The sequence below is a fragment of the Pelodiscus sinensis genome, unplaced genomic scaffold (genome assembly GCF_049634645.1).
Source record: "Pelodiscus sinensis isolate JC-2024 unplaced genomic scaffold, ASM4963464v1 ctg135, whole genome shotgun sequence".
Classification (NCBI taxonomy): domain Eukaryota; kingdom Metazoa; phylum Chordata; order Testudines; family Trionychidae; genus Pelodiscus; species Pelodiscus sinensis.
The window spans coordinates 204,575-221,368 of NW_027465998.1; the positions used below are offsets into that span (position 1 = coordinate 204,575).

The window sequence follows — 16,794 nt, forward strand, 5'->3', positions numbered from 1 at the left end:
CTGACATTCTTACCCCCACCCCTGGACCCTGCCTACACCTCATTCATCCTGATCTCCCAATCCCCTCCCACCCTTAAGATCAGCAATGGCACCTGAGGCTGTCCCACCCCCATTCCACCCCTTACCTCAGCCCATTGGTCAGCACTGCCATCGGCCGTCGCCCACTCGTACCTCGACTCTGGGGAACAGAGGGGTGGGGATCAGGGCCCAGCAGCAGTATCCCCAGTCCATCGCACCCTCACCCCACGGCTCTTACCTGCAGGGGCTTCAGGGAGGCACTCCAGGGCGGTCCAAGCCTCTCCTGCCCATGCACACAGCCTCCTGGGAGACAAGGATGGTGGGTCACAGGGCCTCCCCACCGCCGCCTGGGATGGGGATGGACAGGTCTGTTAGCTCCTGGCTGGGCACAGCGGGGGGGGGATTCCCCTCCCCCCCAGCCCTGTTACCTGCAAGGCTTTGCGCAGGATGTAGCGAATGTCAGACAGGGAGCCATGGCGTTCCCGCTCCCGGAGGGCCAGTCCATCCCTCACCACCTTATAATAGGGAGGGGGTACGTGGGCATCAGGGGACAGAGCCTGCCCAGCCTGTATCCACTGCTGCACGGCCGCACCATCTGCCCCATGCCAGGGCACGGTGCCTGGAACACAGAGCAGCTGGGTTAGATTGTGTGTGGGGAGGGTCCTGGCCCCACTGCCACCCACCACCCCCCAGGGCCTGGGCTAGACCGATTGCGAGGATCCAGCCCCACTCCTCCCCAGGCGTGGACCTGTGAAGATCTCCTGGGTGATGGCACAGAAGCTGTACAAGTCGGAGGAGACGGAGGCTGGGCGGCCGCGGATCACCTCTGGAGAGAGCCAGTTGTAGAGCTCAGAGGGGGGCACGGGGCCACAGAGCCCTGTCTCTGCCCTGAAAAGCAAGGACGAGGCATCAGGGTGGGGCTCTCCAGGGGCTCCCAGGGGCTCTGACAGGACTCACTGTGGCTGCATGTACTCCAGGTTGCCGAGTTTGGCCAGGCCCGGGCGTGCTAGCTGGACTGCGTGAGACGTGAGACCACGGTGCACATGCCCTCGCCCATGCAGAAACAGCAGTGCCTCACAAAGCTGCAAAAGCAGGCGCAGGGCAGCCAGGCAGGAGGGGGGCGCAGCGGAACAAGGGGCCTGCAGCAGGAGACACAGCATGAGTTGGGTGCCCTTTGCACCCCCATATTCCCAGCCCACTTCTGGCCCGAGTAGCACATCAGCCTGACGCCCGGCTGGTTCCCCACCAACGCAGGCAGCACCTCACCTTGCACCAGCCCTGCGCCTTCCTGGAACAAACAGCCCCTCACCCCTGCTCCAGGCCGGCTCCCCTCCAGGCTCAGTGGCCAGTACACAGAGCTCCTCACCCTGGCCCCAGGCTGGCTCAGCTCCTGGTGCAGGGCCCAGTAGAGAGAACCCATCTCCACCCTCTCGAACACTAGACGCACTTCCCGTAGGTCCAGGGAGGGGCTCACAGCCAAAAGCAACAGCAGCTGGGGGTGGTGCAGCCAGCTGCAAGAGAGAGTGCAACTTAGTGGGGGTGTAGGTCAGTGCAGGGCCCCCGTGGGAACAAGGGAGCATCAGCTAACAGGACAAGGGCAGCGATGGATCCCAGGGGCTCCACAGGGCTGGGATTCCGGGTAGAAGGGATGTCCAGGGCAGAGTGTAGAGCAAGAGTTTTATAACATTTTCTGTAACGTGCTTAATGGGTAGTGTGAGAACACACGTTAAACAACTCCAACTCTGGCTAGCAGGGAAGAACAGTCTTCTAGGCCCTCAATAGCGATCCATCAGGCAGAATGCTTGTGCCTGTGTCTGCTGTCAAGACAGACAGAGACCAGCAGGAGCCGTGTGATTCAGCATGAGCACACGGTTGCTCTTAGCAGTAATTAGACTCTAGACTGTGTTATAAAGAAAACATAATGAATGAATGAAAAGTGTGCACTAATCAAAGCTCTGTATTAGGAATGAGATTGATACCTTTCGGATGGACAGTGTGACCCTTCTCCCACGTGTGTAGTTCCTGGGGAGGGGGAGTGAACTACACACGTGGGAGAGGGGTCACACTGTCCATCCGAAAGGTATCAATCTCATTCCTAATACAGAGCTTTGATTAGTGCACACTTTTCATTCATTCATTATGTTTTCTTTATAAAACAGTGAGTGGAATGTGAGTGTCTGGAGAGATAACAACTTGGAGGCCCAACAGCTGCAGAGTCTGGACAGTGGAAGAGGGGAGGGGGCTGGAAAACTCAGCAGTGTCAAGGTACCATAAATTGACCCAATACAAAGCAGACTGATGGAAGACATGTGGATGGCCTGCAGTGTTAAGAAGCAAGCGCTCTGTTACAAACAAGACAGCCTTGAAATAACCCTGGGAAGGAGACCCCAACATACCAACGTGAGAGTAAAGAAGAACTCCCAGATAAACAGATATTAAGCAGAACAGATGGGGATTGATTAAGAGCTGATGAAGCGAAATGCATAGACCTGAATGGGAGAAAAGTCCTATCAAAGATGAAGCGCCTTGCGCGAATCTCTGGGTTTTGTCTGGTCAACATCAGAGTGTCAGTCATATACGCATAACAAGAGGGGGACTCCAGAGGTGCTACCTGCAGTGCTGTTGCTCTGCCACCAGCAGGTCTGTGGTGCCATGGGGCCTGCCGCCAGGGGGCTCTGGTTTCAGCCCTCGCACAGTGACAAGCTGTCCCTTCCACAGCCAGCTGGGGAGCAGAAAGGGGGGTGAGCATCGGGATCACCTCACTGTGACATTAGTGGATTTTAATAAGAAAATGCAGATCTTGGTTGCACCCGCTGTAGTGTGTTTGCCCCAATTCTGTGCCAAGTGGGCTATGTGAGTGAGGTGTCTAATGAAAGCTTGTGCTTTGCTGAGTCTGTGCTGCTCATGCCTGTAAGACTTGTTTGTGTGACATTATGGACACAATGGGAGACAGACCCATAGTCTCCTATAGACAACCACCTAACCTCAAGATGATTCTTACCAACCACCACAGGACATACCACACTAATACCAACCCTGGTACCTTCCCTTGCAACAAACCCCGTTGCCAGCTTTGTCCACATATTCATTCTGCTGATACCATTATTGGACCTAACCAAGTGAGTTATAAGATCAAGAACACATATTCCTGCGCATCCAGAAATATAATCTATGCTATCGTGTGCCGAAAGTGTCCGTCTGCTATGTACATTGGACAAACATCTCAGACACTTCGCCAAAGGATCAATGCCCACAAAACAGATATCAGACAAGATCACAAAGAAAAAACAGTTTCTTGCCATTTCAACCAGAAAGGACACTCTCTCAATGACTTAACCACCTGCATTCTGCTACAAAGACCTTTTACATCTGCACTTGAAAGGGAATCCTCTGAACTGTCATTCATGTTAAAATTCGACACTTTCCAAAAAGGACTCAACAAACATTTGAACTATCTCACCCATTACCAAGATAGTTTCCCCAATTATCACCTCTAATACCATTAACTCACAAACATCCCACTCTCCCTACCTCTAATACAGGGGTCTCCAAACTACGGCCCGCGGGCCGGATGCGGCCCGCGAGGCCCTCTCATCCAGCCCGTGGAGACCTTTTTGTCTACGGAAAAAAAATTACGGAAATTTACGTGTATCCTGCCAAGATCAGCCGCCGCTTACGTGGACATTATGTTTTTACCGAATTAAAATAGAGGCACGCAGTAGTGCGTTATGTTTTATAATCTCAGATCACTGTTGATGTTAGGGACAACAAATCTAAAGCCAGAAATGTCTGCTATTTTGGCATCCAGGAAACAATTTCACCATTCACACTAATACAGGTGTTCATGTGTAGTGTATCAATGTGTTATTAAATAATAACTGAATAAAATAGTATTAAATAAATAATTAAAAACAACATCCATGTTTTGATTGTTTTTTATTTGGACCTCAAGTGTGTAGTCGGCCCCCGAACTGCTGTTTGATAGTTAATGCGGCCCTCGGGCTGAAAAGTTTGGAGACCCCTGCTCTAATATCATCAATTCACAGACACTTACCTTCCTTCCTCCCCCCCCCCCCCCGCATCCCCCTCCTGTTCTGCAATGTGATTTGTCCTTTTCATATTTGTTCTTTTTTTTTAATTGTATCCTTTGGTATATATGGTTGTGACTACTTTCTTCCACTATTTGATCTGAGGAAGTGGGTCTGGCCCACGAAAGCTCATCACCTAATAAACCATCTTGTTAGTCTTTAAAGTGCTACATTGTCCTGCATTTTGCTTCATTATGGACATGGGCTCTGGGCTTGTATGTAAATGTTTTCTGTCTGGCAGACAGCAGAAGGCATCCCCCCTGCTTACTGTGCAGAGAGGTTATTCAGTGACTAGCGATGCTGCATGGGCGATGGCTCTTAAGTGTTGCCAATAAACACCCGAGGGATTCTGCTGGGAACCTGCAGATTAGCAGGTACCCCATGGCTGTTTGCCTAAAAAGAACATGGGCAAGTTACTTAATCATGTGATCAGCTCCATTTTGGGAGGCACCAGTGCACAGGAAGACAATGGATTTCCCCTGTCCAGCGCTGGCGAGATTAGGTTTATAACCTCTCACCTGCGTAAGAGAAGGTTACTCACTCTGAGCAGTAACGGAGGTTTTTTGAGATGGTTGTCCCTGTGGATGCTCCACCACGGGTCTTGAGGCGCCGCTGTGCACCTAGTTAGAGATTTACAGTAGCATCGCCCTCCGGTGGGACACACAGGTGAGGCAGGCATCAGGTCAGGCAACTGTCCCTTCAATTCCTTCTCTGCCCCGGAAGGACAACCACCAGTCCAAAGCACAGGGGAGGAAGGGCGGGTGGTAGAGCTCCCAGAGGGACAATCATCTCGAAGAACCCCTTTACTGCACAAAGTAGTAACCTTCTCTCCTGTGGGTGCTCCACCTCAGGTGACAATGGAGCAGTAGCCATGATAGGAGGCGGGTGATCGGCTAAATGCGAGGACTGTGTGTCCGAATTCAGTGCCCCATTTCAGGTAAGCCTCCAGAGCGCGATGTCTGGTGAAGGTGTGTGCAGAAGACCAGGTTGCAGCTCTGCCAATGTCCATGAGAGGAGCACTGCTGAGGGAGGCCACAGAGGTTGCCATGGCCCTTGTGGACGGTGCACACAGTTGGAGTGGTGGCTCCTGACAGAAGCTGGCGCAAGCCAGGTGGATGCAGTTCCCAATGCACCTGGACAGTGTCCGCGTAGAGATTTGCATGCCCAAGGATCATTCAGCAGTGGAAATGAAAAGTCTGTTCGTTTTACGAATTGACCTTGTCCTTTCAAATAGAAGGCAATTGTGCGGTGCATATCAAGCATGTGCCATTTAGCTTCCTCGATGGTGGCGTGAGGTTTTGGGCAGAAGACGGGTAAAACCAGAGATCTGTTGCAGTGCCAGAAGGTAAGTACGTGTGGTAAGAACGTCAGGTGTGGTTGCAGGACCACCCTGTCCTTATGAAAGATGATGAAGGGCGGGTCAGCCATTAGAGCCCCAATTTCGCTCTCCCTTCTGGCTGACATAAGCACGACTAACAGAGCAACCTTCACTGAGAGGTGCAGCATTGACCATGTAGCCATAGGCGCAAATGGTGCATGGGTGAGAGCGCGTAGTATGAGGTTGAGGTCCCAGGCTGGTACTGGTGTTCTAACTGGCGGAAACATGTTAGTCATGGGGTGGGCAAAGACTGATTTGTCGTTGATGGATTGGTGGAACACTGTTATGGCTACAAGTTGTACCTTTAACAAATTGTGATGTAGCGGGGGGCTGTCTGCTCTGTAACCCGGTGTCCCCACCTGGCTGTGCTGTGAGGTGCGATTCCCACTGACTCACCCCACATGCGTATTGGCCCAGATACCTAGTCGCAGCCTAAGCAGTTAACAAGGCTCTTCCCAGAGGGAGAGACAAAGGAAGGGAGGTGGAGACAGCCACCTGGCTGGGGGGCAGGGCCCGGGAGCTGGGCAGGTTGGCTGGGAGAACATGAAGAGAACAGACTAAGCCGAGTGCTGGGGGTTCAGGGGCCTGTGTCCCCTACCCCAAGGGGTCTGAGGCTGCTGGCCCCTTACTCCAATGTCTACATCGAACCCAGGCTGGGCTGTATCTCTGAGAAGCAATAAACTCCCTATTCTACTGGCTGGTGGAGTCACATCTGGCTGCAGACGGGGATGCAGGGTTGGAGGGGGTCCCTGATGTGCTGCCACACAAGCTGAGGAGAGACCTGTATGTTCTAGGTATAAAAGGTACTCTAATATATCACCCAATGGAATTGTAGATGGATCTGCCAGTCTTTGACCCACCCAGAGAATCTTCGCAATTTGTATAGGTAGGATTTTCTTGTTGTGGCTCTGCGAACTACTGATTAAGATCTGCCTGACCTGATCTGTAAATGTGGTTTCTATTGAGGAGAGCCAGAGAGGAATCATGCTCAGAGGTGAAGGATGTGGGGAGATGGATGCCAGATTTGACCCTCTTGCTGAGTCAGGAGATGGACAGATTATCGGGGGCTGCCAAGGAGGATTTATGGATATGTGAAGCAGAGAAGTGTCCCAGGTCTGGTGCGGCCATGATGGAGCAATGAGTATTAGTGACACTGTCCCTGCTCTTATTTTGATGACCAGCTGGTGAAGAAGAGGCATTAGTGGGGAGGCACAGAGAAGGGGGGCGTCCTCCAGAGAGTGAGAGCTAATGCCCACATGTGAACAATGCCGTGGACACTTCTTGTTCACATTGATTGAAAATAAGTCGATCACTGGGATCCCCAACGTGTGAATACTGTGTGAAGTATGTTGTCGTCCATCTCCCATTCGTGGCTGGAAGAGGGTGTCTGCCGTAACATTATCCTTGCCCAGCAGGTAAGAGGCTTGTATCCAAACATTGTGGTCTATGCACCATGACCATAGGTAGGCCGCCTCCTTGCACAGGCTCTGCCCTGTCTGTTTATGTAGTACATTGTGGCTTGATTGTCCATAAAAATCTGTAGTGTTGCCATGTATCCGTTGCAGGAAGTTCTGACGTGCATATTGCACCACTCTGCAGGGAGCGCTCGTGGGACTGCCATCGGCCCTGAACTGTGAGGGGCCTGAGTATACTCCCCACCGCAGGAGGGAGACATCTATTGTGATCATGATCGTCGGGGGGCTTCTGCGGAAGGGTACCCCAGCGCACATGGTTTCTGGATCCGCCCGTCAGGCTAGTGAATGTTTGATCTTGTTTGGGACCAAAACTAGCTTGTTGCTACTGGTGTGATGGGGCCTGTGCACCATTCTGAGTCACTGCTGCATCGGCCTCATATGTAGCCTGGCGAGCAACACCACTGATGTGGCCACTGCCATGTGGCCTAGCAGCTGTAGGGAACTTGTGGGCTGGGCTGCAGCACCTCGACAAGGTGTTTGATTGTCTGGAATCGCTGGTGCAGAAGAGATGTTGTTGCCTGGAGGTAATTGAGATATGCTCCGAAAAACTCTACAGTCTGAGCTGGCTGGAGCGTGCATGTGGATAAGTTTCTTTGCAACCCAAGGGTCTGAAATAGGGATATGGCTAAGAAGACTGCCTTGTGAGCCTCTTGGCGTGTGGGCGTTCTGACCAGACAGATCTTATTCTCATTAATGTCCCTAATTCGGAGGTGGGTGGCCACCACTGTGATCATTTTTTAGAAGATCCTTGGGGCTGTGGAGAGTCCAAAGAGTAGCATGGTGTATTGGAAATGCGCATTTCCCATCATAAACCTCAGGTACTTCCAGTGTGCTGGCTGGCTGGATACGAGAAACTAAGCCTCCTGGAGATTGAGAGTTGATAACCAGTCCCCTTTGTTTAAGGCTGGTATTATGGTAGCTAAGGTCATCATCTTGAAGTGTTGGCATCGTATGTGACAGTTGAGCCTTCTGAGATGGAGAATTAGTCTTCACCCTCCTGTCTTCTTTGCTGTGAGGAAATAAGGGGAGTAGAATACTTTGTCCCTGTGACCCTGGGGTATGGGTTCTATGGCACCTAGGTGGAGAAGATGCTCAATCTCTTGGAGTAAAACACTCTTGTCAGATTGGTCCCTGAAAAGGGCCGGGGATGGTGGGTGGTAGAAAGGGTATTGGAAAAAAGAATGCAGTTTCTGGCCTTCATGATGTCTAGCACCCACTTGTCTGTCATGATAGAAGACCAGTGGTGGAAGACGGGTAGTAGATGGTAGCAGTGGCAGAATAGCAGATAGGATTGGGACTGTGACACGGACCAGGCCAGGTCTGGGCACCGCTGAGGGAAAATTGCTCAAAACCAGGGCTATTTACAACCCTCAGCTGGAGACCTTTCCCAAATAGGCCACAAACGAGTCCCACCAAGCGCTTCAGCTGCCAATCCGGCCAGCAGAAAGCCTCATGAGCAAAACCCCTTAGACACCCCACCTCTCTCTGTGCCACAATCAGGCCTGGGCCTACACCCAGGTGAGGGGTTACAGAACCCTATCTCACCAACTCTGAACAGATCTTCCTGGTCCCAAAGAACCAGTCACAGTCCCTGGTCAATGTACACTTTAGATCTTACCCACAAGAGCACGCTGAGCCAATTCTTTAGAATCTAAAATCTAAAGGGTTATTAATAAAAGAAAGAAAAGGTTGAGAGTAAGATTGTGAAGCAGAATACATTACATACATCAATTACCAAGTTCCTGACGCAGGCGCTCAGCAGAGATGTTGCAAACGGCCAGCTTAGAAGTCCCTGGTGTCCATCCTGTATCAGGACGGGTCAGCAATCCTTCGCGGCTCTGTCCCTCGCAAGGCTGCATCTGGGATCAGTAGCAAGATTGAAGACAAGATGGAGACGGAGTTTTAGATCTCTGGGGTCTCCCAAACTGGAGCTGGTCACATGATCAAGCGCCCTGTCTCTGTCTCACGTGCCAGGAGCCATGAGGCACTGGCCATTCTGCAGGTTTCCAGACGCATCCCTCAGGTGTGAATTGGCCACTCAGAGCCAGTGTCCATGCAGCAGTGCGAGGTAGCACAGCCAGTCACTGAACAAGCCTTCCTGACTACAGGCAGTCCAGGCCCATTGCTGTCTCAGACAGACGCGTAGAGAGGTGGGGGCAAAGGGGAACAGTTGCTCCCGGCCGGCCAGCACACTAGGGGGCTGCTGGACAGGAGTGACCCCACATGACCCACAGCGGGGAGGGAAGCACTTCCCCTCTCCAAAGGAACCAGCCTGAACAGCTGGGGCTGTGGCACCCGGCAACTTAGTTCTGCCACCTTTCTGCGCAGGGCGAGGGGGAGGAGGGGAGGTCAGGAGACCCAGGTCTGCGCAGCTCCGACTGTGCAGGCAGCGTGCTCTGCCCTGGGACTTCCCACCCCCACAGGACAGCATCGCGGAAGGAAGTTGCTGGAGTGCAAGAGCCCCTGCTGCTCAGGTAGCACGCACGCCAGCTGTTTGGGGAGGGGAAGTGCAGTCGCACACTTCCCGTAACCCAGAGGTGCTGCAGGATTGCCAGGTACTGGTCCCACCTGCCGCTGTCCCCTGCCCAGACCCCCCACGAGTACCCTGTCCCCTGCCCCCACCAGCACTGTCCCCAGCTCCAGCAGTACCCTGTCCCCAGTTCCAGCACCCTGCCGTCCACCCCAGAACCTTGTCCCTGGCCCCAGCACCCTGCTACCCACCCCAGCATCCAGAACCACCCTGTTCCTTGTCCCAGCACCCTGCCACCCATCCCAGTGCCCAGCAGGACCATGTCCCTGACCCCAGCATCCTGCCACCCAGCAGCACCCTCACCCTGGCCCCAGTACCCACTAGCACCCTGACCCCTGCCCATACCAGCACAGTTGGGACCACATTAGTAAGGCTTGGGGGGGTTTTTTGCAACTCACTTGTGTGGCCCCAACTGACTTTTCTGTGGGTCAGTGACCCTTGACTCCTGAGCCTCACAGCCTCCTTTCCCTGAGCCCCTCACATATCCAACCCAAACTCCTGCACCCTCACATCCACAAGCTTGTGACTTGCTCGGCACCTCAACCTTCCACCTGAGCCCAACACTCCCCAGGCTAGAGCCCTCTCCCCGAGCCAACATCCCCTTCTCCTGCATCCAAATTCCCTCCCAGAGCTTGCACTTCCCACCCCTTCCCACACCCAAATCCCCCATTCCCACCCCAGAGCCTGCTCTTCCTATCTCAACCCAGTGAGAGTGCATAAGGGCTGGGGATAGCAAGTGATGGAGAGGAGGGGAACAGAGAGGATGGGGCCTCAAAGGGGTGGGGGTCTTGGGGAAGGAATGTGATTTTTATGCATTGGTGCGTTCCTTTTTCTTTTTTTTTTTTCTTGACAAACCTAGGGGTTCCTTGAAATTCTGAAAAGCTGAAAAGGGTTCCTCAGCCAAATAAAATTGGGAAACACTGGCGTAATCTATGGTTGAATAGATGGTTCTGGTCTTGTTGCACTGGACGGTTGGGGAGGTTGGGCATGCCCTCGATCAACGTTTCAAATTTGCTGCTTCATGGTCTCGCCACCAGAGGGACATGGTTGTTGGTTGCGGTTCCTCTGGGTGCTCTGCCTGGTGTGATTGTACTCAGCGGCTGCGTCTAGACTGGCCAGTTTTCCCGGAAAATCAGCCGCTTTTCCGGAAAAACTTGCCAGCTGTCTACACTGGCCGCTTGAATTTCCGCAAAAGCACTGACTTCCTACTGTAAGAAATCAGTGCTTCTTGCGGAAATACTATTCTGCTCCCGTTCAGGCAAAAGTCCCTTTTGTGCAAAGCTTTTGCACAAAAGGGCCAGTGTAGACAGCTCAGATTTGTTTTCTGCAAAAAAGCCCCGATCGCGAAAATGGCGATTGGGGCTTTTTTGCGGAAAAGCGCATCTAGATTGGCACGGACGCTTTTCCGCAAAAAGTGCTTTTGCAGAAAAGCATCCGTGCCAATCTAGACGCTCTTTTCCGAAAATGCTTTTAACGGAAAACTTTTCCGTTAAAAGCATTTCCATAAAATCATGCCAGTCTAGACGCAGCCATTTGGTTTGTACTGAGTATGGTTGTAGAACGAGTCCCTGCTTTTATTGTAGGGGATATAGCACCTGCACCTGTACAGTGGTGTGTACATTCCCAGAGTAAGCAAGACCGTGTGCATGTTTTTGCTGTTGTGCTGAATTTCATCCGTGTTGCTGGCAAAAAGTTTGTGCTCATCGAAGGGGAGATCTTCTGTCTTTGACTGAAGTTCTTTTGGCACCCCCATCATCACTGCTGTAGCCATTGTTCTCGCTGCTGTGTGCACCACATCAATCACAGACAGCAATGCTGTATGGGCAGTTGTGTGGTCCTCACGTATGACTGCCCTGAGTATGGGCTTCTTATATCAGGGAGATGCTCCATCAGGTCTGCTAGTTTGGAGTAGCTGCCAGAGTTGTGATTTGCCAGATGTGCTGAGTAATTGGCTGTCCTAAGCTGCAAGGTGGTAGATAGGTGAACCTTCTTTCTGAATTGGTCTAGCCTCTTGTGCTCCTTGTTGTCATTATTTGATCTAAGGTGAGGGCTGTTGGCTTGCCGCAGTGATGGCCAGTGAGTTTAGCCAAGGATGGGAGAAAGGGATATCTCGATATTTAGGTGAGACGAGGTATTTCTTGTTTTGCAGGTCTGTTGAGCCAATGCTAATGTTTGCCAGATGTCTCCAGAGACCCCCATAATTGCTTCACCTATAGGCAATGCAATTCTGCCCTGTGATGATGGGTGGATATTCTTCCGGAGATCATGCTGTTTCTGCTTAACCACCTGATGTTTATTGCTTGTCATGTAGCAACCCTCTTAAAAAGGTCCTGGAATTGTTTCAGGTCCACTATTATGTGATCATCATCCGGGACTATGGCATCCTATGGAGGGGAAGTGGGATTGTCTTGTGACTGGGCCAGCCAAGTGTCATCCTGATCATCAGCTAATTGGCCTTCCTCCTCCTCTGAGTGAGGTACGGCTACCATAGTGTGGGATGGCGAAACTGGTGATTGCCTTTTTCCTGAGGATGGGGCAGTAGAGTGGTATTTGGGTGGTGCCCAGCAATCCAAAGGCGCCCATTGCGGCTGGTAATGTAGCTGTGGGTAATACCAGCTTGGGTGCCACTGTGGGTGATAGGATCATGGGGTGTAGTGATGCCCTTTAGAGATGAATAGTGATAGAAATGTAGCCGTGTTAGTCTGGGGTAGCTGAAGCAAAATGCAGGACAATGTAGCACTTTAAAGACTAACAAGATGGTTTATTAGATGATGAGCTTTCGTGGGCCAGACCCACTTCCTCAGATCAAATAGTGGAAGAAAGTAGTCACAACCATATATACCAAAGGATACAATTTAAAAAAATGAACACATATGAAAAGGACAAATCACATTTCAGAACAGGAGGGGGATGCGGGGGGGGGGGGAGGAAGGAAGGTAAGTGTCTGTGAATTGATGATATTAGAGGTGGGGAGAGTGGGATGTCTGTGAGCTAATGGTATTAGAGGTGATAATTGGGGAAGCTATCTTGGTAATGGGTGAGATAGTTTGAGTGTTAGTTCATTCCTTCTCGGAGAGTGTCGAATTTTAGCATGAATGACAGTTCAGAGGATTCCCTTTCAAGTGCAGATGTAAAAGGTCTTTGTAGCAGAATGCAGGTGGTTAAGTCATTGAGAGAGTGTCCTTTCTGGTTGAAATGGCAAGAAACTGTTTTTTCTTTGTGATCCTGTCTGATATCTGTTTTGTGGGCATTGATCCTTTGGCGAAGTGTCTGAGATGTTTGTCCAATGTACATAGCAGACGGACACTTTCGGCACATGATAGCATAGATTATATTTCTGGATGCGCAGGAATATGTGTTCTTGATCTTATAACTCATTTGGTTAGGTCCAATAATGGTATCAGCAGAATGAATATGTGGACAAAGCTGGCAACAGGGTTTGTTGCAAGGGAAGGTACCAGGGTTGGTATTACTGTGGTATGTCCTGTGGTTGTTGGTAAGAATCATCTTGAGGTTAGGTGGTTGTCTATACGAGACTATGGGTCTGTCTCCCAGAGCCTCTTGGAGTATGGTATCCTGTTCCAGTATAGGCTGTAGTTTATTGATAATGTGTTGGACAGGTTTAAGTTGGGGGCTGTAGGTGATGACAAGTGGTGTTCTATTGTTGGTTTTCTTGGGTCTGTCTTGAAGTAGATGGTTTCTAGGTATTCGTCTGGCTCTTTCAATTTGCTTTTTTATTTCTCTGGGTGGGTACCAAGATAGCTTCCCCAATTATCACCTCTAATACCATTAGCTCACAGACATCCCACTCTCCCCACCTCTAATATCATCAATTCACAGACACTTACCTTCCTTCCTCCCCCCCCCCCCCCGCATCCCCCTCCTGTTCTGAAATGTGATTTGTCCTTTTCATATTTGTTCATTTTTTTTAATTGTATCCTTTGGTATATATGGTTGTGACTATTTTCTTCCACTATTTGATCTGAGGAAGTGGGTCTGGCCCACGAAAGCTCATCATCTAATAAACCATCTTGTTAGTCTTTAAAGTGCTACATTGTCCTGCATTTTGCTTTAGAGATGAAGTGAGGGATGACTGCTGGGAGGAGAATCCACTCCTCTTATCATAGATCTCTGTTGAGCACCCCGTCCCTGCTTTGGTAGTAAGGCGGGTATGGTGCCGGGACTGTTCCCTTGAGGTAGGTGGGAGGACAGGGGTCATCTGTGCTTATTACAATTCCCCTAAGCCCCGTGCAGTCCACTCAAAGCCGGTCTACTTAGCCTGCGGGCTCAAGTCCTGCTGTGATGGCAGTGGAGAGGCGGGTGTACTAAGCGTGGCACCAATGCTTTGCGGGTCAGCTGTGTAGGTGGCACCTCTTTCTCTAGCCAGTGCCGAGCTGAGAGGCGACACCGAGGGTTTGCCTGCCCTCTGTGTAAGCGGCACCACTTCTCTAGCCGGCGCCGAGCTGAGCAGCGGCACGGACACAGGTCCGCTTTGAAGCCGGCTCCCCTGCTTCATCTGGTGCCACACATGCCTGTGTCTGTTTCCGCATCGGAGGCTGCCTGTGAGTTTCTCCCGGTGTAGGGAGAGATCTTGCCGCTTTCCTGTGCCTGGCTGGTGCGAGGCAGATGACTCTGAGGCTGCCACGTTCCTCCCATTCCTTCTGGGGTCGGAGCCAGCGGCAGGCCTCTGGCAGGGGAAAACCTGCTCCTTTGAGGTGCCATCAGCATTAAGGAGGCTGATTTGCACCTGGGGATCTGTGTCCTTTGATCCCGCGCAGCCTCTGCCTGGGGTTGTAAAGCTCTCCCCTTAGGGGCCATAGGCGCCTGAGCTCTCTGCCCTCTCCCTCTTGCTGGCAGAGTTTCACAACAGACTGTGTGCCTCCCCCCAGCACCTGACACAGCAGGCTGGGATAGGATTGCTGCAGCCACCGCACTTTTTAAAGCCTTGTGAGGCAGGCATGGTTGAGCCACTGGCGGTTGGGCTGGAGACAGGAGAGGTTAGTGAAGCTGCTGACTCCCTGTTGATCTGAGGGCGTCAGGTTGTGAAGGTGTGGGCTATTTTTTTTGGTTGTTTTTTGAGCCGGCTGACCCACTGAAGCGCTAGTAGTGAGGAAACAGAGCGTTCTGGCTTGATTGGTTTGCCTTTGAAGTGGTAATAAAGTATCAAGGATCCAAGATGAATTGAAGTCAAAAGGTTGAAGGTTTCATCTCTGAGGAGAAAAGTGCCTGAAGAGGCAGGACGACTCCGTCTATGGTCAAGGGCGGTAGAAGAGGAACTGAGAGGAGGGGGTCGGGCCGTGCTCAACTGTCAAACTGCCGGCAGTGCGAGACACCTGCTGCACATGCGCGGCCCAACTAGATACCGCTTAGAAAAAGCTCCGATCTGTGGCGCTGGGACGAGCCCAACACCCTACGTGGAGCACCCACGGGGACATCACCCGAAGCAACATGGGTTGCAGAACGGAAGGAAGCAGATGACTCCTCTTCACTGGATGCAATGTCCTCTTCCTCCTGGTAGAGCGACCTGCCAAGCAATAGCAGTAGGAGCAGTTGGCATGAGCTGTTGCACCTGTTGTGGGTGCTGGGCTCGATAGGATGTCCATGGGTCGCAGTAGGGCCAGTTAGGAGGAAGTGGCACAGGACGGGATAGCCATTGCAGTGGTTGTTGCTGCACCAGTGTGAGGCGTACTTGTGGCTGAGCCTGCTTAGGCACGGAACGCTTTGGGGAGTGGGTGCTGACCAAGAGCTCCTCCTCATCATCATTCAACAATGGCAGTGCTGAGCCTGGAGTGCTTGAGCGTAAGAAACTGCTCGACGCAGGTGTGCTCTTGATGCCAAACAGCAATGCTGTGGGCACCGAGGATACCCTGAGCCACTCCACAGTGGGGAAAGGGGCTGGTACCGGTGTCTCTGCTGCCAAGGGGAGCTGTGGAATTATTGTGGAGAAATCCCTGTAATATTATACTTTGTATTAAGATCTTGTCCTTTTCGATCTATCTTTGTTACGTGTCTTATAGACTCTCTGGAACATTTCTCATAGAACTTTGTATTAAGAGATCTGGGGGTACGTCTACACTACAAAGTTAATTCGAACTTAGTTCGAATTAGTTAATTCAAACTAAGCTAATTCGAACTAACACATCTAGAACTAAAAACTAGTTCGAATTAATGTTTTGCTAATTCAAACTAGCACGTCCACATTAAGTGGACCCTGAAGCGGGGTTAAGGACGGCCGGAAGCAGTGCCGGCAGGGCATCAGAAGAGGACTTAAGAGCGTGGAGATGCTGTCTCAGGCTAGCCGAGGGCTGTGCTTAAAGGGTCCTGACCCCCACCCCAGACAGACAGTTCTCAGGGGTGCCCTGCTTGCAAAGCAGTCCTGGCTTGGAGTGCCCCGAGTGCCCACACTGGGCACATCACAGCACTCGGCCATCAGCCCGGCTGCACTTGCCGCAGGCTGCCATCTGGGGAGAGGGGTCAATTGGGGGGCTGCAGGAGAGCTTCCACCCCCAGAAGCCCGCAGAGCCAGCCCAGTCCTCCCCATCGGGGGCTCGTGCCCCATTCCTCCCTCACCTCCTTCCACTTACCCTTCCCTAGCCCCTCTTCTTGATTACAAAATAAAGATAACATGTCTTCCAAAATGGAATCTGTCTTTATTGAACAAAACTGGGGGAGACTGGGAAAAGGAGGTGGGAGAGGGGAGGGCAACTAACATGATCAGGGGTTGGGAACAGGTCCCATATGAAGAGAGGCTAAAGAGACTGGGACTTTTCAGCTTAGAAAAGAGGAGACGGAGGGGGGACAGGATAGAGGTCTCTAAAAGCAGGAGTTGGGTGGAGAGGGTACATACAGAAAAGTTCTTCATTAGTTCCCATAAAGAAGGACTAGAGGACACCAAAGGAAAGGAATGGGTAGCAGGCTTCAAACTAGTAAAGAAAGCTGTTCTTCACAAAGCAGAGTCAACCTGTGGAACTCCTTGCTGCAGGCGGCTGTGAAGGCTAGAACTGGAACAGAGTTTAAAGGGAAGTGAGATCAAGTCATGGAGGTTGGGTCCATGGAGTGGTATTAGCCAGGGGGTAGGAGTGGTGTCCCTGCCCAAGGTTTATGGAAGGCTGGAGAGGGATGGCACGAGACAAATGGCTTGGTCACTGTCTTCGGTCCATCCCCTCCAGGGTCCCTAGGGTTGGCCGCTGTCGGCAGACAGACTACTGGGCTAGATGGACCTTTGGTCTGACCCAGGACGGCCATTGTAAGCTCAGGGTCGGGGGTCTCAGTGGACCCCCTTGATTCTCTTGCACACCTACTCCT

At 51.7% G+C, this 16,794-nt stretch overlaps 1 protein-coding gene across 7 annotated transcripts in view; it reads right to left on the reverse strand.

Annotated features, from left to right (window-relative positions):
• Positions 1–16,794, reverse strand: part of LOC102458573 (inactive serine/threonine-protein kinase TEX14-like) — a 41,333-nt gene that overhangs the window by 14,714 nt on the left and 9,825 nt on the right. For all 7 annotated transcript variants that reach the window (XM_075917946.1, XM_075917947.1, XM_075917944.1 and 4 more), the window contains 7 exons: positions 2,630–2,740; positions 1,385–1,529; positions 976–1,157; positions 767–906; positions 447–637; positions 257–365; positions 126–178 (listed from right to left, as the gene is read on the reverse strand). In XM_075917946.1, coding sequence (XP_075774061.1) covers positions 126–178; positions 257–365; positions 447–637; positions 767–906; positions 976–1,157; positions 1,385–1,529; positions 2,630–2,740 — 931 coding nt within the window. The remainder of the gene's footprint in view (positions 1–125; positions 179–256; positions 366–446; positions 638–766; positions 907–975; positions 1,158–1,384; positions 1,530–2,629; positions 2,741–16,794) is intronic.